This window comes from Carcharodon carcharias, assembly GCF_017639515.1.
Source record: "Carcharodon carcharias isolate sCarCar2 chromosome 36 unlocalized genomic scaffold, sCarCar2.pri SUPER_36_unloc_1, whole genome shotgun sequence".
NCBI lineage: Eukaryota > Metazoa > Chordata > Chondrichthyes > Lamniformes > Lamnidae > Carcharodon > Carcharodon carcharias.
Genome location: NW_024470726.1, coordinates 1,447,277 through 1,473,573, shown reverse-complemented (window position 1 = coordinate 1,473,573; position 26,297 = coordinate 1,447,277). Strand labels below are relative to the sequence as shown.

The window sequence follows — 26,297 nt, the reverse complement described above, 5'->3', positions numbered from 1 at the left end:
TGTTTCTAGGCCAGAATAGGAAGTGGCTGGCTTGCGATCGTCAAGAGTCACTCTTTATCCTGTTCTCAGTTTTTCAAAGTCAACATGTCAAAATCTCTTCACCACAAAGTTCATCGCTATTGGCTGCCTCGTTGACCGAGGAACCACAGCATCTGCCTAAATTCGCAACAGGAACTGAGGGCCCAGCTCTGAACAAGCGACGGTTTACTCAGGCTTCTTGTTAATTGCCTGGTGACTCAGTCAGGGGCACTTTCGCTCGGGTCTGAAGGTAGGTCTTGACGAATCGGGCTTTTCAACCTGTCGGCGGGTTTCCAGTCCCGTCGTTACTCCGACACACGGCAGTGAGGGGTGAAGCTAAGAAAAGCCGGCCTCCCCACAAGGAAGTGCTTTGAAAAGAGGAACCTCTGTGTACAACAGAGCCAGCCGCCTAATGCGGGTTGTCTCAAATGGTTGTTAAATGTTTGCAATTACTGCATCCCTCGAGTGCGGAAGGCTGAGAGGCGATCTATTTGAGGTGTTTAAGGTGATTAGTGGGTTGATAGAAACCATGTCCTCTGGTGGGCCAAGAGGGTAAGGGGGCGATCCAGAGCCTTAAAATGAGAGTCGGGCCGTTCAGGGGTGATGTCGAGATGCAAAGGGGAAAGGGAAATCTGGAACTCTCTTCCCTACCAATCCCCCGCCTTTAAAAAAAAGGAGGAGGGGATGTATGTCAATAACATTGCGCAACCCGTTATTTCGTTGGGTAAGTGTATTAAGGATTAGGGAACTGAGGTGGGCAGATGGACTTGAGAGGCAGGTCAGCTGCACATGGATTAGGAGCAGGAGTCCCCCCCCCCACCCCGCCCCCCTGCCAGCCCTACTATTCGATAAGATCGTGGCATCAACCCCACTTTCCTACCTACTCCCTACCGGCCCGTAACCCTTGACCCTCTTGTCGATCAAAAACCTTGTCCAACTCGTCCTTGACTATATTCATCGATCCAGACTCCACTGCTCTCTGGGGGGAGAGAATTCCACAGGATGCCGAGAAAAGATTTCTCCTCACCTCCGTCTTAACTGGGGGTCCCCAACTGTGTGCCCTGGTCCTTGGGCGGAATTTTACAGCCCTTCCCGCTGGTGGGACTTTACGAATGGCCAAGGGGCAGGAGTAGGCCATTCAGCCCCTCGAGCCAGCTCTGTAATTTAATAAGATCATGGCTGACCTGATAGTCACATCAAATCTGCAACCCACCTAACCCCTGACAACCTATCACCCCGTTGCTTACCAAGAACCTATCCACCTCTGCCCTAAAAATATTCAAAGACTCTGCTTCCACCACCTTTTCAGGAATAGAGTTCCAAAGGCTCATGACCCTCAGAGAGAAAAAATTTCGCCTCATCTCTGTTTTAAATGGGCGACCCCCTTATTTTTAAACAGTGACCCCCTAGTTCTAGATTCCCCCACAAGGGGAAACACCCTCTCCACATCCTCCCTGTCAAGACCCCTCAGGATCTTACATGTTTCAATCAAGTCACCTCTCACTCTTCTAAACTCCAGTGGATACAAGCCCAGCCTGTCCAGCCTTTCCTCATAAAACAACCCACCCATTCCAGGTATTAGTCTGGTAAACCTTCTCTGAACTGCTTCCAACGCATTTATATCCTTTAAAAGGTGACCAATACTGTACACAGTACACCAAATGGGGTCTCGCGAGTACCCTGTACAACTGAAGCATAACCTCCCTACCTTTGTATTCAATTCCACTCCCAATAAACGATAACATTCTGTTAGCTTTCCTAATTACCTGCTGTACCTGCATATTAGCCTTTTGCAATTCATGCACTAAGACACCCAGATCCCTCTGCACTCAGAGCTCTGCAATCTCTCACCATTTAGATAAAAAGCCTCTCTTTTATTCTTCCTGCCAAAATGGACAATTTCACATTTTCCCACAATTTACTCCATTTGCCAGTTCTTTGTCCACTCACTTAACCTATCTTTTTCTGTAGCCTCCTTTTGGTCCTCTTCACAACTTACTTTCCTACCTATCTTTGTGTCATCAGCAAATTTGGCAACCGTCCCTTCATCCAAGTCATTTATATAATTTGTAAACGGTTGAGGTCCCAGCACTGATCCCTCTATGTAACACCACTCGTTACATCTTGCCAACCTGAAAAAGGCCCATTTATGCCTACTCTTTGCTTCCCGTTAGCCAGTCAATCTTCTATCCATGCCAGTATGTTACCCCCTATACCATGAGCTTTTATTTTTCTCAATAAACTTTGACATGGCACCTTATCAAATGCCTTCTGGCAACCTAAGTACAGCACATCCACTGGTTCCCCTTTATCAATAGCACATGTTACTTCAAAGAATTCCAGTAAGGTGATTAAACATAGTCCTGACGAAGCCGATGGTCTTTTGAATGGCTTGCTGCATTTCCCATCCCTGCCCCCACCACAATGGAGCTGTAAAATTCTGCCACTAGACTCTCCCACGAGAGGAAGCATTCTCTCGGTATCTCAATGTCCAGGCTTGGGCTGACAAATGGCGAGTAACATTCATGCCACACAAGTGCTGGGCAATGACCATCTCCAACAAGAGAGAATCTAACCATCGTCCCTTGACGTTCAACGGCATTACCATCGCTGAATCCCCCACTATCAACATCCTGGCGGTTACCATTGACCAGAAACTGAACTGGACCCAGCCATATAAATACTGTGGCTACAAGAGCAGGTCAGAGGCTGGGAATCCTGCGGAGAGTAACTCACCTCCTGACTCCCCAAAGCCTGTCCACCATCTACAAGGCACAAGTCAGGAGTGTGATGGAATACTCCCCACTTCCCTGGATGAGTGCAGCTCCCACAACACTCAAGAAGCTCGACACCATCCAGGACAAAGCAGCCCCGCTTGATCAGCACCCCATCCGCAAACATTCACTCCCTCCACCACTGACGCACAATAGCAGCAGTGTGTGTACCATCTACAAGATGCACTGCAGCAACTCACCAAGGCTCCTTAGACAGCACCTTCCAAACCCACGACCTCTACAATCTAGAAGGACAAGGGCAGCAGACGCATGGGAACACCACCACCTGCAAGTTCCCCTCTGAGCCGCTCACCATCCTGACTTGGAAATATATCGGCCGTTCCTTCACTGTCGCTGGGTCCAAATCCTGGAACTCCCTCCCTAACAGCACGGTGGGTGTACCTACACCACAGGGACTGCTGTAGCTCACCTTCTCAAGGGCAATTAGGGTTGGGCAATAAATGCTGGGCCCAGCCAGCGACACACTCATCCCCCCATGAATGAATTTTTAAAAGTAGCGCCTTTCCAAGTCCCCTCAGGACCTTATTTTTCAATAAGTCTTCTAAACCTCCATTTATCTAGCTGAGCACAGTAACAGCTCAAGGAGATTGAGATTCTCACTCCCCAATCCTGAGGGGGTTGGGGGGGGGGTGGGGGCTGTCTTTTCTCTTTCATGGGAGGTGGGCATCACTGGCAAAGCCCTAATTGCCCCCTTGAACTGAGTGGCTTAATTGGAGTCAACCAACATTGCTGTGTGTCTGGAGCCACATGTAGGCCAGACTGGGAGTAAGGATGACAGATTTCCTTCTCTAAGGGGTTTTTTTTTTTTTTACAACAACTGATGATAGTTTCATGGTCACCATTACTGAGACTAGCTTTCATGGGTGGGATTTGAACCCATCTTCCCCAAAGCAAGCTTTGGCCTCTGAATTATGAGGCCAGCAGCATTACAACTACACCACTGTCTCCCCTTAGCTAGGCACAGTGCTAAATACACACTGATTACATTGATCCAATGTGATTCTGTTGTCCAAACACAGAGTGACAGTGGTCTACAGCACAGAAGGAGGCCATTTCGCCCATCGTGTCTGCACTGGTTGTCTGAATGAGCGATTCACCTCTTGCTATTCCCCCTCTCCCCGTAACCCAGCACGTTCTTCCTTTCCAGATAACAGTCCAATCCCCTCTCAACTGAACATGCCTCCCCCACCCTATCAGCCAGCACATTCCAGACCCTAACCACTCACTGCGTGAAAAAGATTCTCCTCATGTCTCCATTCCTTCTTTTGCTAATCACCTTAAATTTGTGCCCTCTCGTTCTCAATCCTTCTGCCAAGGGGAGCAGTTTCTCCCTCTACTCTGTCCAGACATCTCATGATTTTGAACACCCCTATCAAATCCCCTCTCAGCCTTCTCTTCCCCAAGGACAACAGTCCCATCTTCTCCAAACTATCTTCATCACTGAAGTCCCCCATCTCTGGAACCATTCTCGTGAATCTTACCTGCACTCTCTCCAATGCCTTCACATCCTTCCTAAAGTGCGGTGCCCAGAACTGGACACAATACTCCAGCTGAGGCTGAACCAGTGTTTTATACAAGTTTAACATAACCTCCTTGCTCTTGTACTCTATGCCCCTATTAATAAAGCCCAGGATACTGTACAATTTATTAACTGCGCTCTCCAGCTGTCCTGCCATTTCCAATAACTTATGCACGTGGACCTCCACACAAACTACATGTACCCCTACACCCCCACATAAACCACATGTACCCCCACACACACATAAACCGCATGCACCCCCACACACATATAAACCACATGTACCCCCCCACATAAACCGCATGTACTCTCCCCACATAAACCACATGTACTCCCCCCACACACATAAACCACATGTACCGCCCCCATATAAACTACATGTACCCCCCTGACACAAAAACCACATGTACCCCCCCATATAAACTACATGTACCCCCCCGCCATGTAAGCCTCATGTACCCCACCCTGCACATAAACCCCCGACAATGACAGCTTCCCTGCTTATTCTCGTCCCCCTCCATTTGGACTCTCGAGGGTCTAACAGACCAGGGGGGCTTTACCTTCATTCCGCGGGCCTCCCTCCGCTCAGCAGGGTTGGGGGCATGTTTGCGACAGCTGTCACCCAGCGTCTGTGGGTGAAGCACAGAGAAGTAAGGGGGCATTGCCCAGTTTGTGTTGACCACATGCTGTTGCCCCTTTACCTGCCTCCCCCGTTGCCCCTTGACCTCCCCGGCCAAACGTTTTTCCTCATATTGTGAGCCCTTGCAAAGAACAGAACAGAATAGCACAGCCGGAGGCCATTCAGCCCATTAAATCTGCACTGGCCCTTTTGAATTGTGATCCAGTTCACCCCACACCTCTCTGGCTCCTTTTCCATATTCCTACAACTTTCTTTCTCTCTCCCTCAAGCTCTCGAAGGCAATTTTTGAATCTCTATCCATATGCCCTGTCGGACAACATATTCCTAATGCGAAACACTCAACACGGAAAAGAAACTTTTCTTCCCGGTTCCTTTGAGTCTGACGCCAATTATTCTCAATCCCTGGTTACCGACCCTCCTGCCAGTGGAAACAGTTTCCCTTTAACCCATTCCTGATTTTTGAACGCCTCGATTAAACCTCCTCTCTGCTCCGAAGAGAACAATCCCAGCTTCTCCAGCCTCTCCCTGTAACCGTAATCCCTCCTCTCTGGAGCCATTCTCGGAAATCTCATACCTGGAGCCGTGGCCCTGAATTCTTTCTTCCTTCCAACGCCTCCCACCATCCCCCACCACCCTCTCCCCACCACCCACCAACGTGCAGGGAGCTCGGGAATCCCTCACACTCGCCACCCTCTCACTCCCACGTTGGACCTCTGCGACAGAGTATACAACACAGAGATCATTCAGCCCATTTGGTCTCGCTAGACCCACAAGAGATAAGAGCAGGACTACACCAGACGGCCTGTCGAACCTGCTCTGCCATTCAATACAACTGTGGCTGACCTCCGGCTTTGACTCCATTTTCCCCATAAGGTGTAGGAGCAGAAGTAGGCCATTGGGCCCATCGAGTCTGCTCCGTCATTCAAAGAGATCATTGTTGATCTGATAATCATCAACTCCACTTTTCTGCCTTTTCCCCATAACACTTGATTCCTTTACTGATTAAATATCTGTCTATCTCAGCCTTGAATATACTTAATGACCCAGCCTCCACAGCCTTCTGCGGTAAAGAATTCCACATATTCACTACCTCTGAGAGAAGAAATGCCTAATCTCTGTTTTAAATGGGTGACCCCTTACTCTGAGATTATGCCCTTTGGTCCTAGACTCTCCCACAAGGGGAAACAACCTCTCAGCATCTACCCTGTCAAGCCCCCTCAGGATCTTATATGTTTCAATAAGGTCACCTCTCATTCTTCTAAACTCCAATGAGCACAGGCCCAACCTACTCAACCTCTCCTCATAAGAAAATCCCTCCATACCTGGGATCAACCTAGTGAACCTCCTCTGGTCTGTCTCCGATGCCAGTATTTCTTTACTTAGATAAGGGGACCAGAAATGTTCACAGTATTCTAGGTGTGGCCTAACTAGTGCCTTGTATAGTTTTCAACAAGACTTCCCTATTTTTAAACTCCATTCCCTTTGAAATAAAGGCCAACATTCCATTTGCCTTCTCTATTACCTGCTGAACTTGTATGTTAGCTTTTTGGGCTTCATGCACAAGGGTCCCTAAGTGGGAAGGTGATGGGGGCATAGTGGTATTGTCACTGGACTAGTATTCTAGAGACCCAGGGTAATGGTCTGGGGGGGGCCAGTGTTCAAACCCTGCTGTGGCAGATGGTGGAATTTGAATTCATTAAATATCTGTGTTTAAAAGTCTGATGATGACCATGAAATGATTGTTATAAAACCCATCTGGGTCATTAACGTCCCTTTAGGGAGGGAAATCTGCCATCCTTACCCAGTCTGGCCTACATGTGACTCCAGACCCACAGCCATGTGGCTGACTCTTAAAAATGCCCCCTGAACAAGGGGGGATGGGCAATAAATGCTATCCAGTGATGCCCACATCCCATGAGTGAATTTTTAAAAAAATCCCTCCTTTCTGCAGCCTTTCTGCATTTAAATAATATTAAGCTCCTCTATTTTTCCTGTCAAAGTGCAGAACCTCACATTTTCCCACGTTATATTCCATCTGCCAAGTTTTTGTCCACTCACTTAACCTGTTTATACCCCACCCCCTCCCCATTTCTCTTGATTCCCTGAGAGACCAAATATCCACCTATCCCAGCCTTAAATATATTCAACGTGGAGCATCCACAATCCTCTGGGGTAGAGAATTCCAAAGATTCACAACCCCTTTGAGTGAAGTAATTTCTCCTCATCTCAGTCCTGAACGATCGGCCCCTTATCCTGAGACTGGGCCTCCCACCCTGTGTTTTAGATTCTCCAACCAGCGGGAACAATCCCTCAGCGTCCACCCTGTCAAACCCCTTCAGAATCTTGTAGGTTTTAATGAGATCGCCTCTCATTCTTCTAAACTCCAGAGAATATAAGCCCAATTTACCCAGCCTCTCGTCATAGGACAACCCCCTCATCCCCAGGGACCGATCTAGTGAACCTTCGCTGTTCCGCCTCCAAGGTAAGTATATCCTTTCTTAAATGTGGAGACCAAAACTGTGCATGGTGTTCCAGATGTGGTCTCACCAAAACCCTGTACAACAGGAGCAAGACTTCTTTACTCTTGCTCTCCAATCCCCTTGCGATAAAGGCCAACCTGCCATTTGCCTCCCCAATTGCCAGCTAACTTTCCGCGTTCCTTGTACCAGCGCACCCGAGACTCTTTGAACGTCAACACTTACAGGCGTCTCCCCTTTTCTTTCTCTCTTGCATTTGCAGGTGCCTGGACCCCCTCATCTCCATTTCTCAAACTCGCAGCCGACTCTCCCCGAGGAGGAAGGGTTGCTAAGAGGCCTGGACAGAGGCGAAGCAGCGATGCAAGTCGCTGGGACAAAGTCGGAAATGCGGCTGGAAGGTCTCAGGAAAGGAAGACTTGCATTTCTTTAGTGCCTAACCCGGCCTCGGAGCGTCCCTCTTGACAGCCAATGGAACTCTTCTGACATGTAGTCACAAAGTCCTCGTGGACACATCAGGAACTCAAGGGCAGATAAGAATCCAGGGCTCAGCTCTCCTCCGGATCATCCGAGATCCCCTTCGAGGCTTTTCCCCGTGGGCAGAGTTGCCGGCAATGGAGGCCAAGTTCAGTTGGCCCTTCCGAGGGATCAAGTCGGCTTCCTCGGAGCCCAAGGTCACGTCGGGGTCAGGCCCGGCGAAATCGGCCGAGGCTTGCGAAGCCACGGTGCCCCGGGGCAAGACGGGCGGTCCAGTCCAGGAGGAGGAAGGGCGGAAGCCTCGGGGCTTGTCCATGTTCTCCGGAAAGTCCGGCTCTGGCCGGGGTCACCGCCGCTCCTCCTCCAGCCTGGGCGCCGCCCAGTTCTGGAAAGCCGCGGAGGGTGAGGGGAAGAGGCGGGAGGAGGGCGAGGCAGGGCCCGGCGCCCTGGGGGGCATCAGGAGGAGGTGCGGGAGCCTGGCAGTCCCCGAGCCGGGTGCCAGGGAGAGCGGCGGGCAGAGGTCGCGCTCCGCATCGACGGGCGCGGCCCACGAGCGATCCCCGTGGTCGGTCCTGCAGAAGATCCACTCGTTCGAGCGCATCGTGAGGCAGAGGTGCTCCCGGAGAGGCAGCCGGCGGGAGGTTGGGCCAGGCGAATCCGGGGAGACGCCCGGGCCCCAAGTCTGGACGGACCCGGAGACGGTCAAGCAGACCCCGCCGGCCAGGCCGGGCGGCCAACCTGCTCCATCTTCAGCCGAAGAGGACCCGACGGGGGAAGACCCCCCGGGGCCAGAGGTCGCCGGTGCCAAAATGGCACATGGTGGCAGCGGTGCGGGGTCTGGTCAACACCTCCCTTCACCGCTCGGCCAGACCCCAGAGGCTGAGGCTGGGGGGGAGGCCGCAAAGGAGGAGGGGATCCTTGGACAGACCCGAGCGATGGAACTGACCGGCACTTCCAGCCTGCTCAATAGCTGGTCTGAATTGGACAACCCGTTGGACAAGATCACTCTCTCCCCTTGCATCAAATCCGACGACGAGTGCTCACTGTCCGATGAGTCAGTGGTGACCACGCAGAGTGACATGTGCCAACTGGACAAGAGTTACTCCATAAGGTAAGACCACGTGCACCACACACACACACAAGTGAACCCGAAGCTCAATGTCCCGCAGAATCCACGCTGATCTCTTTCTTTGGGGTCATATGAAACACAAGGTCAACACCGAGACCAACATTTGACCTTACAACCCCAAGTTGGCCACCTCCCCCCACCCACTTGATCCGGACCCAAGGTGACTCCATTTAGGTTTGCGCTGCTCATTCTACATTATTTGATTGTCCTGGGCCTGGAGGTTGGGCAATAGGCTGTTCTCAAGCTAACACTGTCGGAGGGTCAGTACTGAGGGAGCGCCGCGCTGTCGGAGGGTCAGTGCTGAGGGAGTGCCGCACTGTCAAAGGGTCAGTACTGAGGGAGTGCCGCACTGTTGGAGAGTCAGTACTGAGGGAGCGCCGCACTGTCGGAAGGTCAGTGCTGAGGGAGCGCCGCACTGTCGGAGGGTCAGTATTGAGGGAGCGCCGCACTGTCAGAGGGTCAGTACTGAAGGAGCGCCGCACTGTCGGAGGGTCAGTACTGAGGGAGCGCCGCGCTGTCGGAGGGTCATTACTGAGGGAGCGCCGCATTGTCGAATGGTCAGTGCTGAGGGAGCGCTGTATTGTCAGAGGGTCAGTGCTGAGGGAGTGCTGCACTGTCAAAGGGTCAGTACTGAGGGAGCACCGCGCTGTCGGAGTGTCGGTACTGAGGGAGCACTGCACTGTCGCAGGGTCAGTACTGAGGGAGTGCCGCACTGTCAAAGGGTCGGTAATGAGGGAGCACCGCGCTGTCGGAGGGTCAGTACTGAGGGAGCGCCGCACTGTCAGAGGGTCGGTACTGAGGGAGTGCCTCACTGTCGGAAGGTCAGTGCTGAGGGAGCGCCGCACTGTCGGAGGGTCAGTATTGAGGGAGCGCCGCACTGTCAGAGGGTCAGTACTGAGGGAGCGCCGCGCTGTCGGAGGGTCATTACTGAGGGAGCGCCGCACTGTCGGAGGGTCAGTGCTGAGGGAGCGCTGTATTGTCAGAGGGTCAGTGCTGAGGGAGTGCTGCACTGTCAAAGGGTCAGTACTGAGGGAGCACCGCGCTGTTGGAGTGTCGGTACTGAGGGAGCACTGCACTGTCGCAGGGTCAGTACTGAGGGAGTGCCGCACTGTCAAAGGGTCGGTACTGAGGGAGCACCGCGCTGTCGGAGGGTCAGTACTGAGGGAGCGCCGCACTGTCAGAGGGTCGGTACTGAGGGAGTGCCTCACTGTCGGAAGGTCAGTACTGAGGGAACACTGCGCTGTCGGAGAGTCGGTACTGAGGGAGCGCCGCACTGTCAAAGGGTCAGTACTGAGGGAGTGCCGCACTGTTGGAGAGTCAGTACTGAGGGAGCGCCGACTGTCGGATGGTCAGTGCTGAGGGAGCGCCGCACTGTCGGAGGGTCAGTACTGAGGGAGCGCCGCACTGTCAGAGGGTCAGTACTGAAGGAGCGCCGCACTGTCGGAGGGTCAGTACTGAGGGAGCGCCGCGCTGTCGGAGGGTCATTACTGAGGGAGCGCCGCACTGTCGGAGGGTCAGTACTGAGGGAGTGCCGCACTGTCAAAGGGTCGGTACTGAGGGAGCACCGCGCTGTCGGAGGGTCAGTAATGAGGGAGTGCCGCACTGTCGGAGGGTCAGTACTGAGTGAGTGCTGCACTTTCGGAGGGTCAGTACTGAGGGAGCGCCACACTGTCGGAGGGTCATTACTGAAGGAGCGCCGCACTGTCGGAGGGTCAGTACTGAGGTAGTGCCGCGCTGTCGGAGGGTCAGTACTGAGGGAGTGCTGCACTTTCAGAGTGGCCATCTCTTTGATCAGACATTAACTGAGGCCCCATCTGCCCTGACAGGTGTATGTAAAAGATCCAATGGCCACAATTGGAAGAAGAGCAGCATGGGGAGTTCTGCCCAGTGTCCTGGGGCCAAACATTTACCCCTAATCCCTGGGAGTGTTTGATGGGGACAGTGTAGAGGGAGATTTACTCTGTATCTAACCCCGTGCTGTACCTGTCCTGGGAGTGTTTGATGGGGTCAGTGTAGAGGGAGATTTACTCTGTATCTAACCCCGTGCTGTACCTGTCCTGGGAGTGTTTGATGGGGACAGTGTAGAGGGAGCTTTACTCTGTATCTAACCCCGTGCTGTACCTGTCCTGGGAGTGTTTGATGGGGACAGTGTAGAGGGAGCTTTACTCTGTATCTAACCCCGTGCTGTACCTGTCCTGGGAGTGTTTGATGGGGTCAGTGTAGAGGGAGCTTTACTCTGTATCTAACCCCGTGCTGTACCTGTCCTGGGAGTGTTTGATGGGGTCAGTGTAGAGGGCGCTTTACTCTATATCTAACCCCGTGCTGTACCTGCCCTGGGAGTGTTTGATGGGGACAGTGTAGAGGGAGCTTTACTCTGTATCTAACCCTGTGCTGTACCTGTCCTGGGAGTGTTTGATGGGGACGGTGTAGAGGGAGATTTACTCTGTATCTAACCCCGTGCTGTACCTGTCCTGGGAGTGTTTGATGGGGACGGTGTAGAGGGCGCTTTACTCTGTATCTAACCCCGTGCTGTACCTGTCCTGGGAGTGTTTGATGGGGTCAGTGTAGAGGGTGCTTTACTCTGTATCTAACCCCGTGCTGTACCTGTCCTGGGAGTGTTTGATGGGGTCAGTGTAGAGGGTGCTTTACTCTGTATCTAACCCCGTGCTGTACCTGCTCTGGGAGTGTTTGATGGGGTCAGTGTAGAGGGCGCTTTACTTTGTATCTAACCCCGTGCTGTACCTGTCCTGGCAGTGTTTGATGAGGACAGTGTAGAGGGAGCTTTACTCTGTATCTAGCCCCATGCTGTACCTGTCCTGGGAGTGCTTGATGGGGACAGTGTACATAAAAACATTAGAAATAGGAACAGGAGTAGACCATTCGGCCCCTCGAGCCTGCTCTGCCATTCAATGAGATCATGGCTGATCTTCTGGTGTTTCTATTTCCACATTCCCATCTACCCCTGACAACCCTTGATTCCCTTGCCTAATGAGAATGTATCTACCTCTGCCTTAAAAATATTCAGTGACCCCGTCTCCACCACCTTCTGAGGCAGAGAGTTCCAAAGTCACACAACCCTCTGGGGGAAAAAATTTCTCCTCATCTCTGTCCTAAAAGGGCGATCCCTAATTTTAAAATAGTGCCCCCCTAGTTCTGGACTCAGCCACAAGAGGAAACATCCTCTCCATGTCCACCTTGTCAAGACCGTTCAGGATCTTGTAAACTTCAATCCAATCACCCCTCACTCTTCTAAACTCCAGTGGAAACAAGCCCAGTCTGTCCAACCTTTCCTCATAAGACAACCCACTCATTCCAGGTATCAATCTAGTAAACCTCCTCTGAACCGCCTCTAATGCATTAACATCCTTTGTTAAATAAGGAGACCAAAACTGTTTATTTTTCTGTTTAACCCTCTCATAATAAAGGATAGCATTCCATTAGCCTTCTTAATTACTTGCTGTACCTGCACACTAACTTTTTGTGACTCATGTACTAGAACACCCAGATCCCTCTGCACCTCGGAATTATGCAGCTGTTCTCCGTTTAAGTAATACTCTGCTTTTTTGTCCTTCCTGCCAAAGTGAACAACTTCACATTTTCCCACATTAAACTCCATTTGCCAGATCTTTGCCCACTCACTCAATCTAGATATATGCATCTGCAACCGCCTCATGCACTATTCACAATATACTTTCCTACATATGTTTGTGTCATCTACAAATTTAGCTACCATGTCTTCACTCCCCTCATCTAAGTCATTGATCTAAATCGTAAAAAGTTGAGGCCCCAGTACAGACCCCTGTGGGACTCCACTCGTCACATCCTGACAATCAGAAATAGACCCATCTATGCATACTCTCTGCTTTCTGCCAGCCAGCCAATCTTCTATCCAGGCTAATATGTTACCCCCTGCACCCCCTGCTTTTATTTTCTGTAATAATCTCTGTTGTGGCACCTTATCCAATGCCTTCTGGAAATCCAAGTACAGCATATCTACAGACTCCCCTTTATCCACAGCACACGTTACTCCTTCAAAAAGTTCCAATAAATTGGTTAAACATGATTTTCCTTTCACAAAACCATGCTGACTCTTCCCTGTTGCCTTGAGCTCTTCTAAGTGTCCAGCTATAAAATCCTTAATGATCAATTCTAATAACTTCCCCACGACAGACAGCAAGTTCACTGGCCTATAGTTTCCTGTTTTCTGCCTCCCTCCCCTCTTGAATAAATGGGTTATATTTGCTACTTTCCAGTCTGATGGAACCATTCCAGAATCTAGCAAATTTTGGAAAATTAACACCAGCGCATCCACTACCTCATTAGCCACCTCATTAAAGACCCTAAGATGTAGTCGATCAGGACCCGGAGACTGGTCAGCCCACAGCTCCATCAGTTTGCTCAGTACTGCTTCCCTAGTGATTGCAATTTCACCAAGTTCCTTTCTCCCGTTCACCTCCTGATTTGCAGCTATTACTGGAATGTGTTTTGTATCCTCTATAGTGAACACAGAAGCAAGTTATTTGTTCATTTCTTCCACCATTTCCTTATTACCTACTATTAAGTCCCCACTGTCACTCTCTAGAGGACCAACACTCACTTTACTTACTCTTTTTCTTCTTAAATATCTGGAGAAACTCTTGCTATCCAGTTTTGACACTTCGAGCCAGCTTCCTCTCGTACTCTAATTTCTTTTTCCTGATTAACCTTAGAGTAATTCTCTGCCGTTCTTTATATTCTGTCCATTCATCTGCACTGCCACTCACATTACGGAGTTGTATGCTTTTTCCATAAGTTTGATGCTTTCGTTAACATCTTTGTTTAAGCACAGATGGTGGGCCCTCCCCATAGAATTTTTCTTTATAGTAGGAATGTACTTATTCTGAATATTCTGAAATATTCCCTTAAATGTTTGCCACTGCTTCCCTATTAATCTATCCTCTAGCCTGGTTTCTGAATTCACTTCAGCTAGCTCAGCTTTCATCTCCACATAGTTGCCCTTATTTAAGTTTAAGTTACTAGTCTTAGGCCCACTCTTCTCCCTTTCAAGCTGGGTGTAAAATTCAATCAAATCGTGGTTGCTGCTACCTAGGGGTGCCTTTACACTGAGATCATTAATTAATCCTGTCACATTACACAATACCAAGACTAATATAGCCTGCTGCTCTAAGAAATTATCTCGAAAGCATTATTAGAACTCCTCATCCAGGCTCCCAATCTGATTTTTTCAGCTTATGTGTAGATTAAAATCACCCATAATTATTGCAGTCCCTTTATCACAAGCACACAATATTTTCTCTTAAATACTTTGTCCTGCACTGTGGCTACTGTTTGGAGGTCCTGTGTAGAGGGAGCTTTTCTCTGTATCTAACCCTGTGCTGTACTTGCCCTGGGAGTGTTTGATGGGGACAGTGTAGAGGGAGCTTTACTCTGTATCTAACCCCGTGCTGTACCTGTCCTGGGAGTGTTTGATGGGGACAGTGTAGAGGAAGCTTTACTCTGTATCTAACCCCGTGCTGTACCTGTCCTGGAGTGTTTGATGGGGACAGTGTAGAGGGAGATTTACTCTGTATCTAACCCCGTGCTGTACCTGTCCTGGGAGAATTTGATGGGGACAGTGTAGAGGGAGCTTTACTCTGTATCTAACCCCGTGCTGTACCTGTCATGGGAGAATTTGATGGGGACAGTGTAGAGGGAGATTTACTCTATATCTAACCCCGTGCTGTACCTGTCCTGGGAGTGTTTGATGGGGACAGTGTAGAGGGAGCTCTACTCTGTGTCTAACCCCGTGCTGTACCTGTCCTGGGTGTGTTTGATGGGGACAGTGTAGAGGGAGCTTTACTCTGTATCTAACCCCGTGCTGTACCTGTCCTGGGAGTGTTTGATGGGGACAGTGTAGAGAGAGCTTTATTCTGTATCTAACCCCGTGCTGTACCTGTCCTGGGAGTGTTTGATGGGACAGTGTAGAGGGAGCTTTACTCTGTATCTAACCCCGTGCTGTACCTGTCCTGGGAGTGTTTGATGGGGACGGTGTAGAGGGACCTTTACTCTGTATCTAACCCCGTGCTGTACCTGTCCTGGGAGTGTTTGATGGGACAGTGTAGAGGGAGCTTTACTCTGTATCTAACCCCGTGATGTACCTGTCCTGGGAGTGTTTGATGGGGACAGTGTAGAGGGAGATTTACTCTGTATCTAACCCCGTGCTGTACCTGTCCTGGGAGTGTTTGATGGGGACAGTGTAGAGGGAGCTTTACTCTGTATCTAACCCTGTGCTGTACCTGTCCTGGGAGTGTTTGATGGGGACAGTGTAGAGGGAGCTTTACTCTGTATCTAACCCCGTGCTGTACCAGCCCGGGGAGTGTTTGATGGGGACAGTGTAGAGGGAGCTTTACTCTGTATCTAACCCCGTGCTGTACCTGTCCTGGGAGTGTTTGATGGGGACAGTGTAGAGGGACCTTTACTCTGTATCTAACCCCGTGCTGTACCTGTCCTGTGAGTGTTTGATGGGGACAGTGTAGAGGGTGCTTTACTCTGTATCTAACCCCGTGCTGTACCTGTCCTGGGAGGGTTTGATGGGGACAGTGTAGAGGGAGCTTTACTCTGTATCTAACCCCGTGCTGTACCTGTCCTGTGAGTGTTTGATGGGGACAGTGTAGAGGGAGCTTTACTCTGTATCTAACCCCGTGCTGTACCAGCCCGGGGAGTGTTTGATAGGGACAGTGTAGAGGGAGCTTTACTCCCTATCTAACCTAGTTAGTTAGTTAATTTTGGAGTGCTAACTATGTGGGAAAGCAGATAAAGCTGATGAACGTTTTGAGAAGGTACTGAAAGGCCTGTCCCTGTGTAGCCTGGCAGAGCTCCGAGACTGTGGCACGGACTGCAGAGACGACGTTTGTAAAGCCGATCGACTGACCCACTCTGCCTCCCTCAATTCCAACATGTCTTTCATGTCTGTCGTCTCGCTGATCCCGAATGACGAACTGGACAGACTGTTGGCGGAGGTCAAATGTCTGGATGAGGAAACAGTTCAGGTATGTAACGCTCCCTCTCCCTCTGTTATTGGTGAGAGCAGTAACTCTTGCTTCTGATGCATAACTAGTGAACCGGTGTTTAGCTCCTATTTGGGGTCTGGGTTTTATAGTGGATCTGGAATCTGGGTGCGTTGCTCGTGTCCTCATACGCCACTCGCACCCGCATCCCAACCCCTGTTCTCACCTGGAAAGCCAGTTCGTGAAGGATAGAACTGGACCCAATCTTTACACACTTTTCTTTATTTATTTGCAGAATTGCACATGACAAGTGTGCACCTCCTAACCCGACAACCACAGTTTCAGTCTCTATTTATACGGAATCAAGTGAATCCACGTTTAATGCCCACCACCCGACACTCCCCACCCACCCCACCCCCAATCACAACACCCCACTCCTCACAATTACACACAATTAATGTGCAATTAACATCTCCCTCCGCCCATTCAAATATCCTGGGGAACACTTCCCAGCACTGAACAACATCATTCACAAGTGGGGAAATGTGTGTTAAAAACTATGTTTTACAACTCTCACCCTGACCCCACCATCCTGCCCAACACCCCCCACCCCAGCCACTAATTTAGGCATTGAGTTGGAAAGGGGCTAGGGTTAAAGGAAGTTGGCATTTAAATAGTGTCTTCAAGAACACAAGGCACTCACAGAGTCATTAATTAGTCAAACCTTTGACCCCAAGCCACATGAGATATTAGGGTTAGGTGACCAAAAACTCGGTCAAAGAGGTCGTTTTAAGGAGCGTCTTAAAGGAGGAGAGAGAGAGAGATAGAGAGAGAGAGCGAGAGAGATATAGCAAGAGAGAGATATAGCAAGAGAGAGAGAGAGACAGAGAGAGAGAGAGAGAGAGAGAGTTCAGGGAGGGATTTCCAGAGCTCAGGGCCCCAGGCAGCTGAAGGCACGGCCGCCAATGGTGGAGCGATGGGAATCGGGGGATGGGCAAGAGGCCGGAATTGGAGGAATGCAGAGATCTCGGTGGGTTGTAGGGGCTGGAGGAGGTGACAGAGATAGGGAGCGGTGTAGGGGCTGGAGGAGGTTACAGAGATAGGGAGGGGTGTAGGGGCTGGAGGAGGTTACAGAGATATGGAGGGGTGTAGGGGCTGGAGGAGGTTACAGAGATGGGGAGGTGTGTAGGGGCTGGAGGAGGTTACAGAGATAGGGAGGGGTGTAGGGGCTGGAGGAGGTTACAGAGATATGGAGGGGTGTAGGGGCTGGAGGAGGTTACAGAGATGGGGAGGTGTGTAGGGGCTGGAGGAGGTTACAGAGATAGGGAGGGGTGTAGGGGCTGGAGGGGGTTACAGAGATAGGGAGGTGTGAAGGGGCTGGAGGAGGTTACAGAGATAGGGAGGGGTGGAGGGGGCTGGAGGAGGTTACAGAAATAGGGAGGGGTGTAGGGGGCTGGAGGAGGTTACAGAGATGGGGAGGGGTGTAGGGGCTGGAGGAGGTTACAGAGATAGGGAGGGGTGTAGGGGCTGGAGGGGGTTACAGAGATAGGGAGGTGTGTAGGGGCTGGAGGAGGTTACAGAGATATGGAGGTGTGTAGGGGCTGGAGGAGGTTACAGAGATAGGGAGGGGTGTAGGGGGCTGGAGGAGGTTACAGAAATAGGGAGGGGTGTAGGGGCTGGAGGAGGTTACAGAGATGGGGAGGTGTGTAGGGGCTGGAGGAGGTTACAGAGATAGGGAGGTGTGTAGGGGCTGGAGGAGGTTACACAGATAGGGAGGGGTGTAGGGGCTGGAGGAGGTTACAGTGATAGGGAGGGGTGTAGGGGCTGGAGGAGGTTACAGAGATGGGGAGGGGTGTAGGGGCTGGAGGAGGTTACAGAGATAGGGAGGGGGTAGTGAGGAGGGATTTGAAAACAAGGATGGAGAATTTCAAAATGGAGGCATTGCCAGACCAGGAGCCAGGGTGGGTCAGTGAGCGGGGGAGGGGTGGTGGTGGGGGGGGTGATGGGTGAACAGGACTTGATGTTAGGACATGGGGGCAGTGGGGTTTCGGATGAGCTGAAATTTATGTCTTGGTGTCTCGCTCCGTGATGAAAATGAGCAGGGGCAGAACTGAAAGTGAGAGCCCTGCCTCCTGACTTAACAAGGAATGTTTTTGACTCAGCGTGTGGAGGATGTCCAAGTCGTGGTGCTACACAAGGAGGAGGGAGCAGGACTAGGCTTCAGCATCGCTGGGGGAGTGGACCATGAGAACAAGATGGTCACTGTAAGTATTTGCAAAGGAAGGTAAACCTGCATTTTCCTAGAACCTTTCACAACCCCCTCTTCCAAAGCGCTTCACAGCCAATGAAGCACTTTCTTTTGGGAGTGTGCTCACTGTTGTAATGTAGGAAACACGGCAGCCAATTTGCACACAGCAAGATCCCACGAGCAGGCAGTGTCATAATGACCCAAGTGATGTCGGTTGGGGGATACATAATGGGCCCCCGGGCACTGAGGAGAACTTTCTCCCACCCCCACCAACCTCCCTCCCTCCACTCCCCGCACTTCTTCCAATAGCAGCCATGGACGCTTTTATGTCCACCTGAGAAGACAGACTGGGCCTCGGTTTAACATCTCAACCCGAAAGATACTGCGGCGCTCCCTCAGTACTGACCCTCCGACAGTGCGGCGCTCCCTCAGCACTGACCCTCTGACAGTGCGGCACTCCCTCAGTACTGACTCTCTGACAGTGCGGCACTCCCTCAGCACTGACCCTGTGACAGTGCGGCGCTCCCTCAGCACTGACCCTCCGACAGTGCGGCACTCCCTCAGTACTGACCCTCCGACAGTGCGGCACTCCCTCAGTACTGACCCTCCGACAGTGCGGCACTCCCTCAGTACTGACCCTCCGACAGTGCGGCGCTCCCTCAGCACTCCTCTGGATGTTCCTTTGCCTTCTCTCTGAAAGGCCGGTTGTGTTTTTCACCTGCAGGCCCACAAAGTGTTCCCCAACGGGCTCGCTGCTCAGGAGGGAACCATTAAGCAGGGGGACGAGATCCTTTCCATCAACGGGAATTCTCTGAAAGGCGTCACCCACAGTGAGGCCCTGTCCTTGCTGCACAAGGCCAGGCCTCCGAGACAGGCCATAGTGGTCATCCGGAAGGTGGCTGAAGTGGAGAAGGCTGCCTTGTGGAAGGGGAGCCTGTCTGACCAGAGGCCCCATGGCAGCGTGGACCTCAATGCAGTGCCAGGTATGAGGGGCATAAGACCCGGTTCGAATCCGTGGGCCTTTCTTAAATGAATTCGCGGGGACGTGGGTGTCGCTTGCTCGGCCAGCATTAGGAATGTCGGGACATCGTAACAGGCGTAGGCTATTCAGCCCATCGAGCCTGCCCCACCGTTCAATTAAGACCACCTACCTCAACGCCACTCTCCTGCTCTATCCCCATACCCCCTGTCATTGGTCTCCAGAAGTCCATCGATTTCTAAGTTGAAAAGACTCAAGTGACTGAGCCTCCGCAGCCCCTCTGGGGGCGGGGGGGCGTAGAGGATTCCAAAGATTCACCACCCTCTGAGTGAAGAAATTCCTCCTCACCTCGGTCTTAAATAGGCCGCGCCCTTATCCTGAGACTGTGTCCCCTGGTTCCGGACTCAACAGCCAGGGGGAACATCCTTCCTGCATCTACCCTGTCACGACCTGTTCCTATGTCTCAGTGAGAGAGGACCAGAGAAACGTTATGGTGTAGAAAGAGGCCATTCAGCCCATTGTGTCCGCACCAGCCAAAAAGGGAAAAAAGAAACTGGACGCTCATTTTAATCCCATTTGCCAGCCCCTGGTCCCTAGCCTTGCAGGTTACGGTGCTTCAGATGCAGATCCAGGTACCTTTTCAATGAGTTGAAGGTTTCAGCTTCAACCACAGAGTTAGACAAAGAATTCCAGACAACCCCCACCCTCTGGGTGGGAAAGTCTTCCCTCATGTCCCCTCTAATCCTTCTACCAATCACCTTAAATCTGTGCCCCCTGGTAACTGACCCCTCAGCCAGGGGGAGCAGGTTTTCCTGTCTACCCTATCTAAGCCCCTCATAATTTTATACACTTCAATTAGCTCACCCCCTCTCAGCCTCCTCTGTTCTAAGGAAAACAACCCCAGCCTGTCCAGTCTCTCCTCGTGGCTGCAATTTTCCAGCCCTGCCAACATTCTTGTAAATCTCCTCTGCGCCCTCTCCGGAGCAACTATGTCCTCCCTGTAATGTGGTGACCAGAACCGTACACTAGATTCCAGCTGTGGCCTAACCCGCGTTTTACACAGTTCCAGCCTCGCATCCCTGCTCTTGTATTCAATACCTCGCCCCGATAAAGGGAAGCAATAAACACCCCTCGATCTTTGAAACTCAAGAGAAGACAGGCCCAGTTTCCTCATTCTCTCCTCGTAAGACAATCCTGCCATCCCAGGGATTAATCTGCTGAATCCCCGCTGCACTCCTATGGCAGGGAGATAAGGAGACCAAAACTGTGCAGTCTCACCAAGGCCCTCTACAATTGCAGCAATTGTACTCAAATCCCTTTTGCGATGAAAGTCAACATACCATTTGCCTTCCTAATTGCTCACTGCAGCTACATGCTGGCTTTTAGTGACTCACAAACAAGGACACCCCAGGTCCCCCTTTGGATATCAACACTTCCCAACCTCTCACCATTTCAGAAATACTCCGTCTTTCTGTTGTTTCCACAACAGCTTTACACTTAATCACATTCTATTCCATCTGCCATGTTCTTGCCCATTCAGTTAACCCATTCCAGCCTCCTTGCAACCTCCCCACCTAATTTTATGCCAACTGCAAATTTGGAAACACTACTTTTGGTCCCCACATTGTTTATGTAGATGGTGATCAGCAGCAGCAGCTCCAACACTGATCCTTGTAGTACCCCACCACTCACAGCCGGAGAATGACCCATTTATTCCTACTCTCTGTTAGCCAATTCTCAATCCATACTGGTGTGGGTAGAGTCTTAGGACAATCCATGATGGTTGTCATGGTCACTATCACTGAGATTAGATTTTCAATTCCAGATTTTATTAATTAATTGGATTCTAACTCCTGATTCTGGACCATCAGACCAGGCCTCTGCAGGGTTAGGCCCAGTCACTTAGCCACTATGCCATCATACCTATTGGCTGACTCTGTGAGGAATTAGTTCTCCGGGTCTCTGACTAATGCACCATTCCCCCTGTTCAGAGGGTTCAGGAGAGCTTGTCTCAGTGGAGCTGGTGACGACAGGGACAGGACTGGGCTTCAGTCTGGATGGAGGAAGGAGTTCAAGTCAAGGGGACCGACCGCTTACCATCAAGAAGGTTTTCCAAGGTAGGAAGCCGTCGTCTTTCATTATTTAATGACATCTTTAACATCCTACATCAGGATGTTAGAAGCTTTCCACTCTGCACATCTCGAGCACCCTCGATGCTCTCCTCTGTCCAGCTCACCTCAGCGATGCTTTCCTTTATTTTCAGAGTGGAAGTTACTCTTTCCCAGTGCGGGTATCCTTGTTCCCATTTATTCCTCCCCCCAACTCTCCACCCCATCCCTTCCTCCTCTCTCGCTCTCTCCCCCATCCCTTCCTCTCTCTCCCTCTCCCCATCCCTTCCTCCCTCTCTCTCCCCCATCCCTTCCTCTCTCTCCCTCTCCCCCATCCCTTCCTCCTCCTCTCTTTCCCCATCCCTTCCTCCTCCTCTCTCTCCCCATCCATTCCTCTCTCTCTCTCCATCCTTTCCTACCCCTCTCTTTCTCCCCTTTCCTTCCTCCCCCTCTCTTTCTCCCCATCCCTTCTTCCCCCTCTCCTCACGGGCGTGGTGGGGCTGGTTTGGGAAGGGAATGGAAACTTCCCGATCCTGATTGTCTCTGCTTTCTTCCAGGCGGCTCCGCAGACCAAACGGGTTTGATCCGACCCGGGGACCAACTGGTGCAGGTTGGCGAGGAAGACTGCCGCAGCCTGACCTGCTACGAGGCCTGGAATCTGATCAAGGCCCTTCCCCCGGGCCCCCTGAGGGTGGTGATCTTGAAAGCCCACCGAAGGGAAAAGGAGCAGCAGACATAAAGTTTGGGGGAGGCGATGGGAAAGGGGTGGGTGATGGTTGTGGTGGGGGGGGCGGGGTTGGACAAAAGTCCACTTGCACTCCGACCCTGAAGCCCCAATGGCTTATGGGTTGCATTCCTTCATCCATTCCCATTTTAGTAACCATGGCAAACTGGGAGGCAGCTCCACACCGACAAAGATGTATCAGAACAACTTGAAGGGCTCCAAAGCCAAAATCAATACAGGTACAAGATAAATTGTTCAAAAGATCGAAGGGACATTAATCTTAAGATAGGCTGAGCACCAAACGGAGGGAGTCAACTTACGTAGAGCTACGATTAGGCCGCATTTAGAGTACTGTCTTTGGTTCTGACCTTCCGAGCCTCAGGAAGGGTATATCGGCCAGCTGAGAGATACCAGGATGATCCTGGGCCTAAACGTTAAGGCGAGAGCGACTGCCCTTGGCATCGAGGCAGCATTTGACCAAGTGTGGCCAAATTTGAGGTCAATGGGAATCAGGGGGAAAACTCTCTGTTGGTTCGAGTCTTACCTAGCACAAAGGAAGGTGGTTATAGTTGTTGGAGGTCGATCATCTCAGTCCCGGGACCTCACTGCAGGAGTTCCTCAGGGTAGTGTCCTTGGCCCAACCATCTTCAGCTACTTCACCAATGACCTTCCTTCCATCATAAGGTCAGAAGTGGGGATGTTCACTGACGGTTGCACAATGTTCAGCACCATTCACAACTCCTCAGATACTGAAGCAGCCCATGTCCAAATGCAGCAAGACCTGGACAATATCCAGGGTTGAGCTGACAAGTGGCGAGTAACATTCGTGCCACACAAGTGCCAAGCAATGACCATCTCTGACCAGAGGGAATCTAACCATCATCCCTTGATGTTCAATGGTATTATCATCACTGAATCCCCCACTATCAACATCCTGGGGGTTACTATTGACTAGAAACTGAAGTGGACCAGCCATATCAATACTGTGGCTACAAAAGCAGGTCAGAGGCTGGGAATCCTGCGGAGAGTAACTCACCTCCTGACTCCCCAAAGCCTGTCCACCATCTACAAGGCACAAGTCAGGAGTGTGATGGAATACTCCCCACTTGCCTGGATAAGTGCAGCTCCCACAACACTCAAGAAGCTCAACACCGTCCAGGACAAAGCAACCCCGCTTGATCGGCACCCCATCCACAAACATTCGCTCCCTCCACCACCGACGCACAGTAGCAGCAGTGTGTGTACCATCTACAAGATGCACTGCAGCAACTCACCAAGGCTCCTTCGACAGCACCTTCCAAACCCATGACCTCTACCATCTAGAAGGACAAGGGCAGCAGATACATGGGGAACACCACCACCTGGAAGTTCCCCTCCGAGCCACACACCAATATATTTGGAAATATATTGGCTGTTCCTTCACTGTGGCTAGGTCAAAATCCTGGAACTCCCTCCCTAACAGCATGCTGGGTGTACCTACACCACAGGGGATGCAGCGGTTCAAGAAGACAGTTCACCCAGAACCTTCTCAAGGGGAAATTAGGGATGAGCAAGCGACACCCACACCCATGAACGAATAAATTCAAGAAAGGTTTAAATATGAGGGCAGATTGCATAGGCTAAGATTGTATTTCTTGAATTTAATGAGGCATAGAGAGAGAGAGAGAAAGAAGCAAAATTGACCCCATTGGCTGGAGAGTCCAGAACAAAGGGGACAGAACCTTAAAATGGGAGCCAGGCCGTTCAGGGGTGATGTCAGGAAGCACTTCACACACACACACACAGGGGGAGTGGGGATCTGGAACTCTCTCCCCCCACAAAAATGGTTGAGGCTAGGGAGGGTAGGGTTGGGGTAGATCCTTGTTGGGCAAGGGGAGGTGGGATTAAGGGTTATGGAACTAAGGCGAGTAGACGGATTAAGATACAGATCGGCCATGACCTCATCAGAGGGCCAGACAGACTCAAGGAGCCGAATGGCCTCCTCATGCTCCTATGGAGCTGGGAAGCTGTGGGGGGGTGGGGGAGGGGGGGTCACTGCAGGGAAGTAAACCTTAGGGAATAGCATTATTCCAGCGGGATATCACCAACGCTCCCATTGTTGGTAGCGGGAATTTCGTCGTTTCCTTCAATGGAACGTTTGTCACTACCTGAGAGTGAGATTGGGGGGGAGGGGGTTCCCCCTCTCCGCAGGCATATAGCAGCCTCAAGGCGAGGGCACCAGGCTCATGGTGGGAGCTGGTGAAGACACTAGCCAGGCTGGTCAAGGTGGGCAGCCAGAGAGCACCAGCCATTGGCATGACCCATTACAAAAGGTTGGGGTAAAGGATCAGGTCAATGGTGATCCCTGGGCCACTGATGTGGTTTCACAGTGACACCTGCAGCTGATGTAACTATTTATGGGTCGTTCATCATTTTGACGTGTCTCTTTCTAATAAAACACTTTTATTTAACAAAGAAACAGGAGCCCCGTTGCTTTGTGAATCTCCGAGGTATGCTCGATTCTCCAGGTTCCCCCCATCCCCGCTGGGTGCAGCCCAACCTCTGGTTCCTCATCCCTGCATGAGTCCGTGCAGTGAAGGTCGACGCCGGAAGGCATCACGCTCGAACGCGTTCCTGTCCAGAACCGAGAGGTTATAACTGTCAGGAAAGACCCAACAGGCCGGGGTCTCTCTTCTCTAGAAACAGGAAGGCTGAAGGGGGAGGGGGGTTGGGGGAGTGACCTGATCGAGGTCTTTAAAATTCTGGAAGGGTTTCGATAGGGTCGACGTAGAGAAGATGGTTGGGGGAGTGGGGTGGGGTGGGGTGGGGGAGACCAGGACTCGGTGGGGCCATCAATATAAGTCAGTCATTAATAAATCCAATCGGGAATTCAGGAGAAACTTCTTTACCCAGAGAGTGGGGAGAATGTGGGACTCCCTCCCGCGGGGAGAATGTGGGACTCGCTCCCACGGGCAGTGGGGAGAATGTGGGACTCGCTCCCACGGGGAGTGGGGAGAATGTGGGACTCGCTCCCACGGGGAGTGGGGAGAATGTGGGACTTGCTCCCATGGGGAGTGGTCGAGGTGAATCGCAGAGATGGATTGAAGGGGGGGAAGCTGGATAAACACATGAGGGAGAGAGGGATAGGACATGTTGATGGGGGTGAGATGAAGAGGGGGGTGGGAGGAGGTGGGAGGAGGCTTGTGTGGAGCAGAAACACCAGCATGGAGCAGAGGGGCCGAATGGTCTGTTTCTGTATTGGGAATATTTTGTCCCAAGGCCTTACTGAGAGGTGGAGTGAGTGGGATCTTTCTAGCCACCGTCTGAACCTAGGATAGACTGGGTCCAATTGCAGCATCTCATTCACTGGCCTGACTGAGGGGATCTCACTGCTTGGGGTATCTCCCCAATCTCTGTAGCTCTGTGACACATGATCGAGGCTGAGAATCACTCTTTAACCAGTATAGGGGAAAACACGTCAGTCAGAACGGCTGAGAGCCGGGGCAGTGGAAAACGTGTGATTAGAAGTGACAAAAACAAAAAAACTGCGGATGCTGGAAAACCAAAACAAAAACAGAACTACCTGGAAAAACTCAGCAGGTCTGGCAGCATCGGCGGAGAAGAAAAGAGTTGACGTTTCGAGTCCTCATGATCCTTCAACAGAACTTGAGTTCGAGTCCAAGAAAGAGTTGAAATATAAGCTGGTTTAAGGTGTGTGTGTGGGGGGGGGGGGGTGTGGACAGTGAAAGAGAGAGAGAGAGAGAGAAGTGGAGGGGAGGTGTGGTTGTAGGGACAAACAAGCAGTGATAGAAGCAGATCATCAAAAGATGTCACAAACAACAGAACAAAAGAACACATAGGTGTTAAAGTTGGTGATATTATCTAAACGAATGTGCTAATTAAGAATGGATGGTAGGGCACTCAAGGTATAGCTCTAGTGGGGGTGGGGAGAGCATAAAAGATTTAAAAATATTTAAAAATAATGGAAATAGGTGGGAAAAGAAAAACCTATATAATTTATTGGAAAAAACAAATGGAAGGGGGAAACAGAAAGGGGGTGGGGATGGAGGAGGGAGCTCAAGACCTAAAGTTGTTGATCTATTGCTCCCTCCGGGACACCCTGGTCCACTCCTCCATCACCCCCTACTCCTCAACCCCCTCCTATGGCACCACCCCATGCCCACGCAAAAGATGCAACACCTGCCCCTTCACTTCCTCTCT

The 26,297-nt window shown here is 51.2% G+C and overlaps 1 protein-coding gene across 1 annotated transcript; it reads left to right on the top strand.

Moving 5' to 3' along the window:
- Positions 1–72: 72 nt before the first annotated feature.
- LOC121274352 (pro-interleukin-16-like) lies at positions 73–22,114 on the top strand. The gene is made up of 7 exons (XM_041181620.1): positions 73–268; positions 7,712–9,034; positions 15,897–16,080; positions 18,201–18,302; positions 19,011–19,269; positions 21,257–21,382; positions 21,931–22,114. The coding sequence occupies exons 2-7, from the start codon at positions 8,061–8,063 to the stop codon at positions 22,110–22,112; spliced, it is 1,827 nt and encodes a 608-aa protein (XP_041037554.1). The 5' UTR covers positions 73–268; positions 7,712–8,060; the 3' UTR covers positions 22,113–22,114.
- Positions 22,115–26,297: the final 4,183 nt, after the last annotated feature.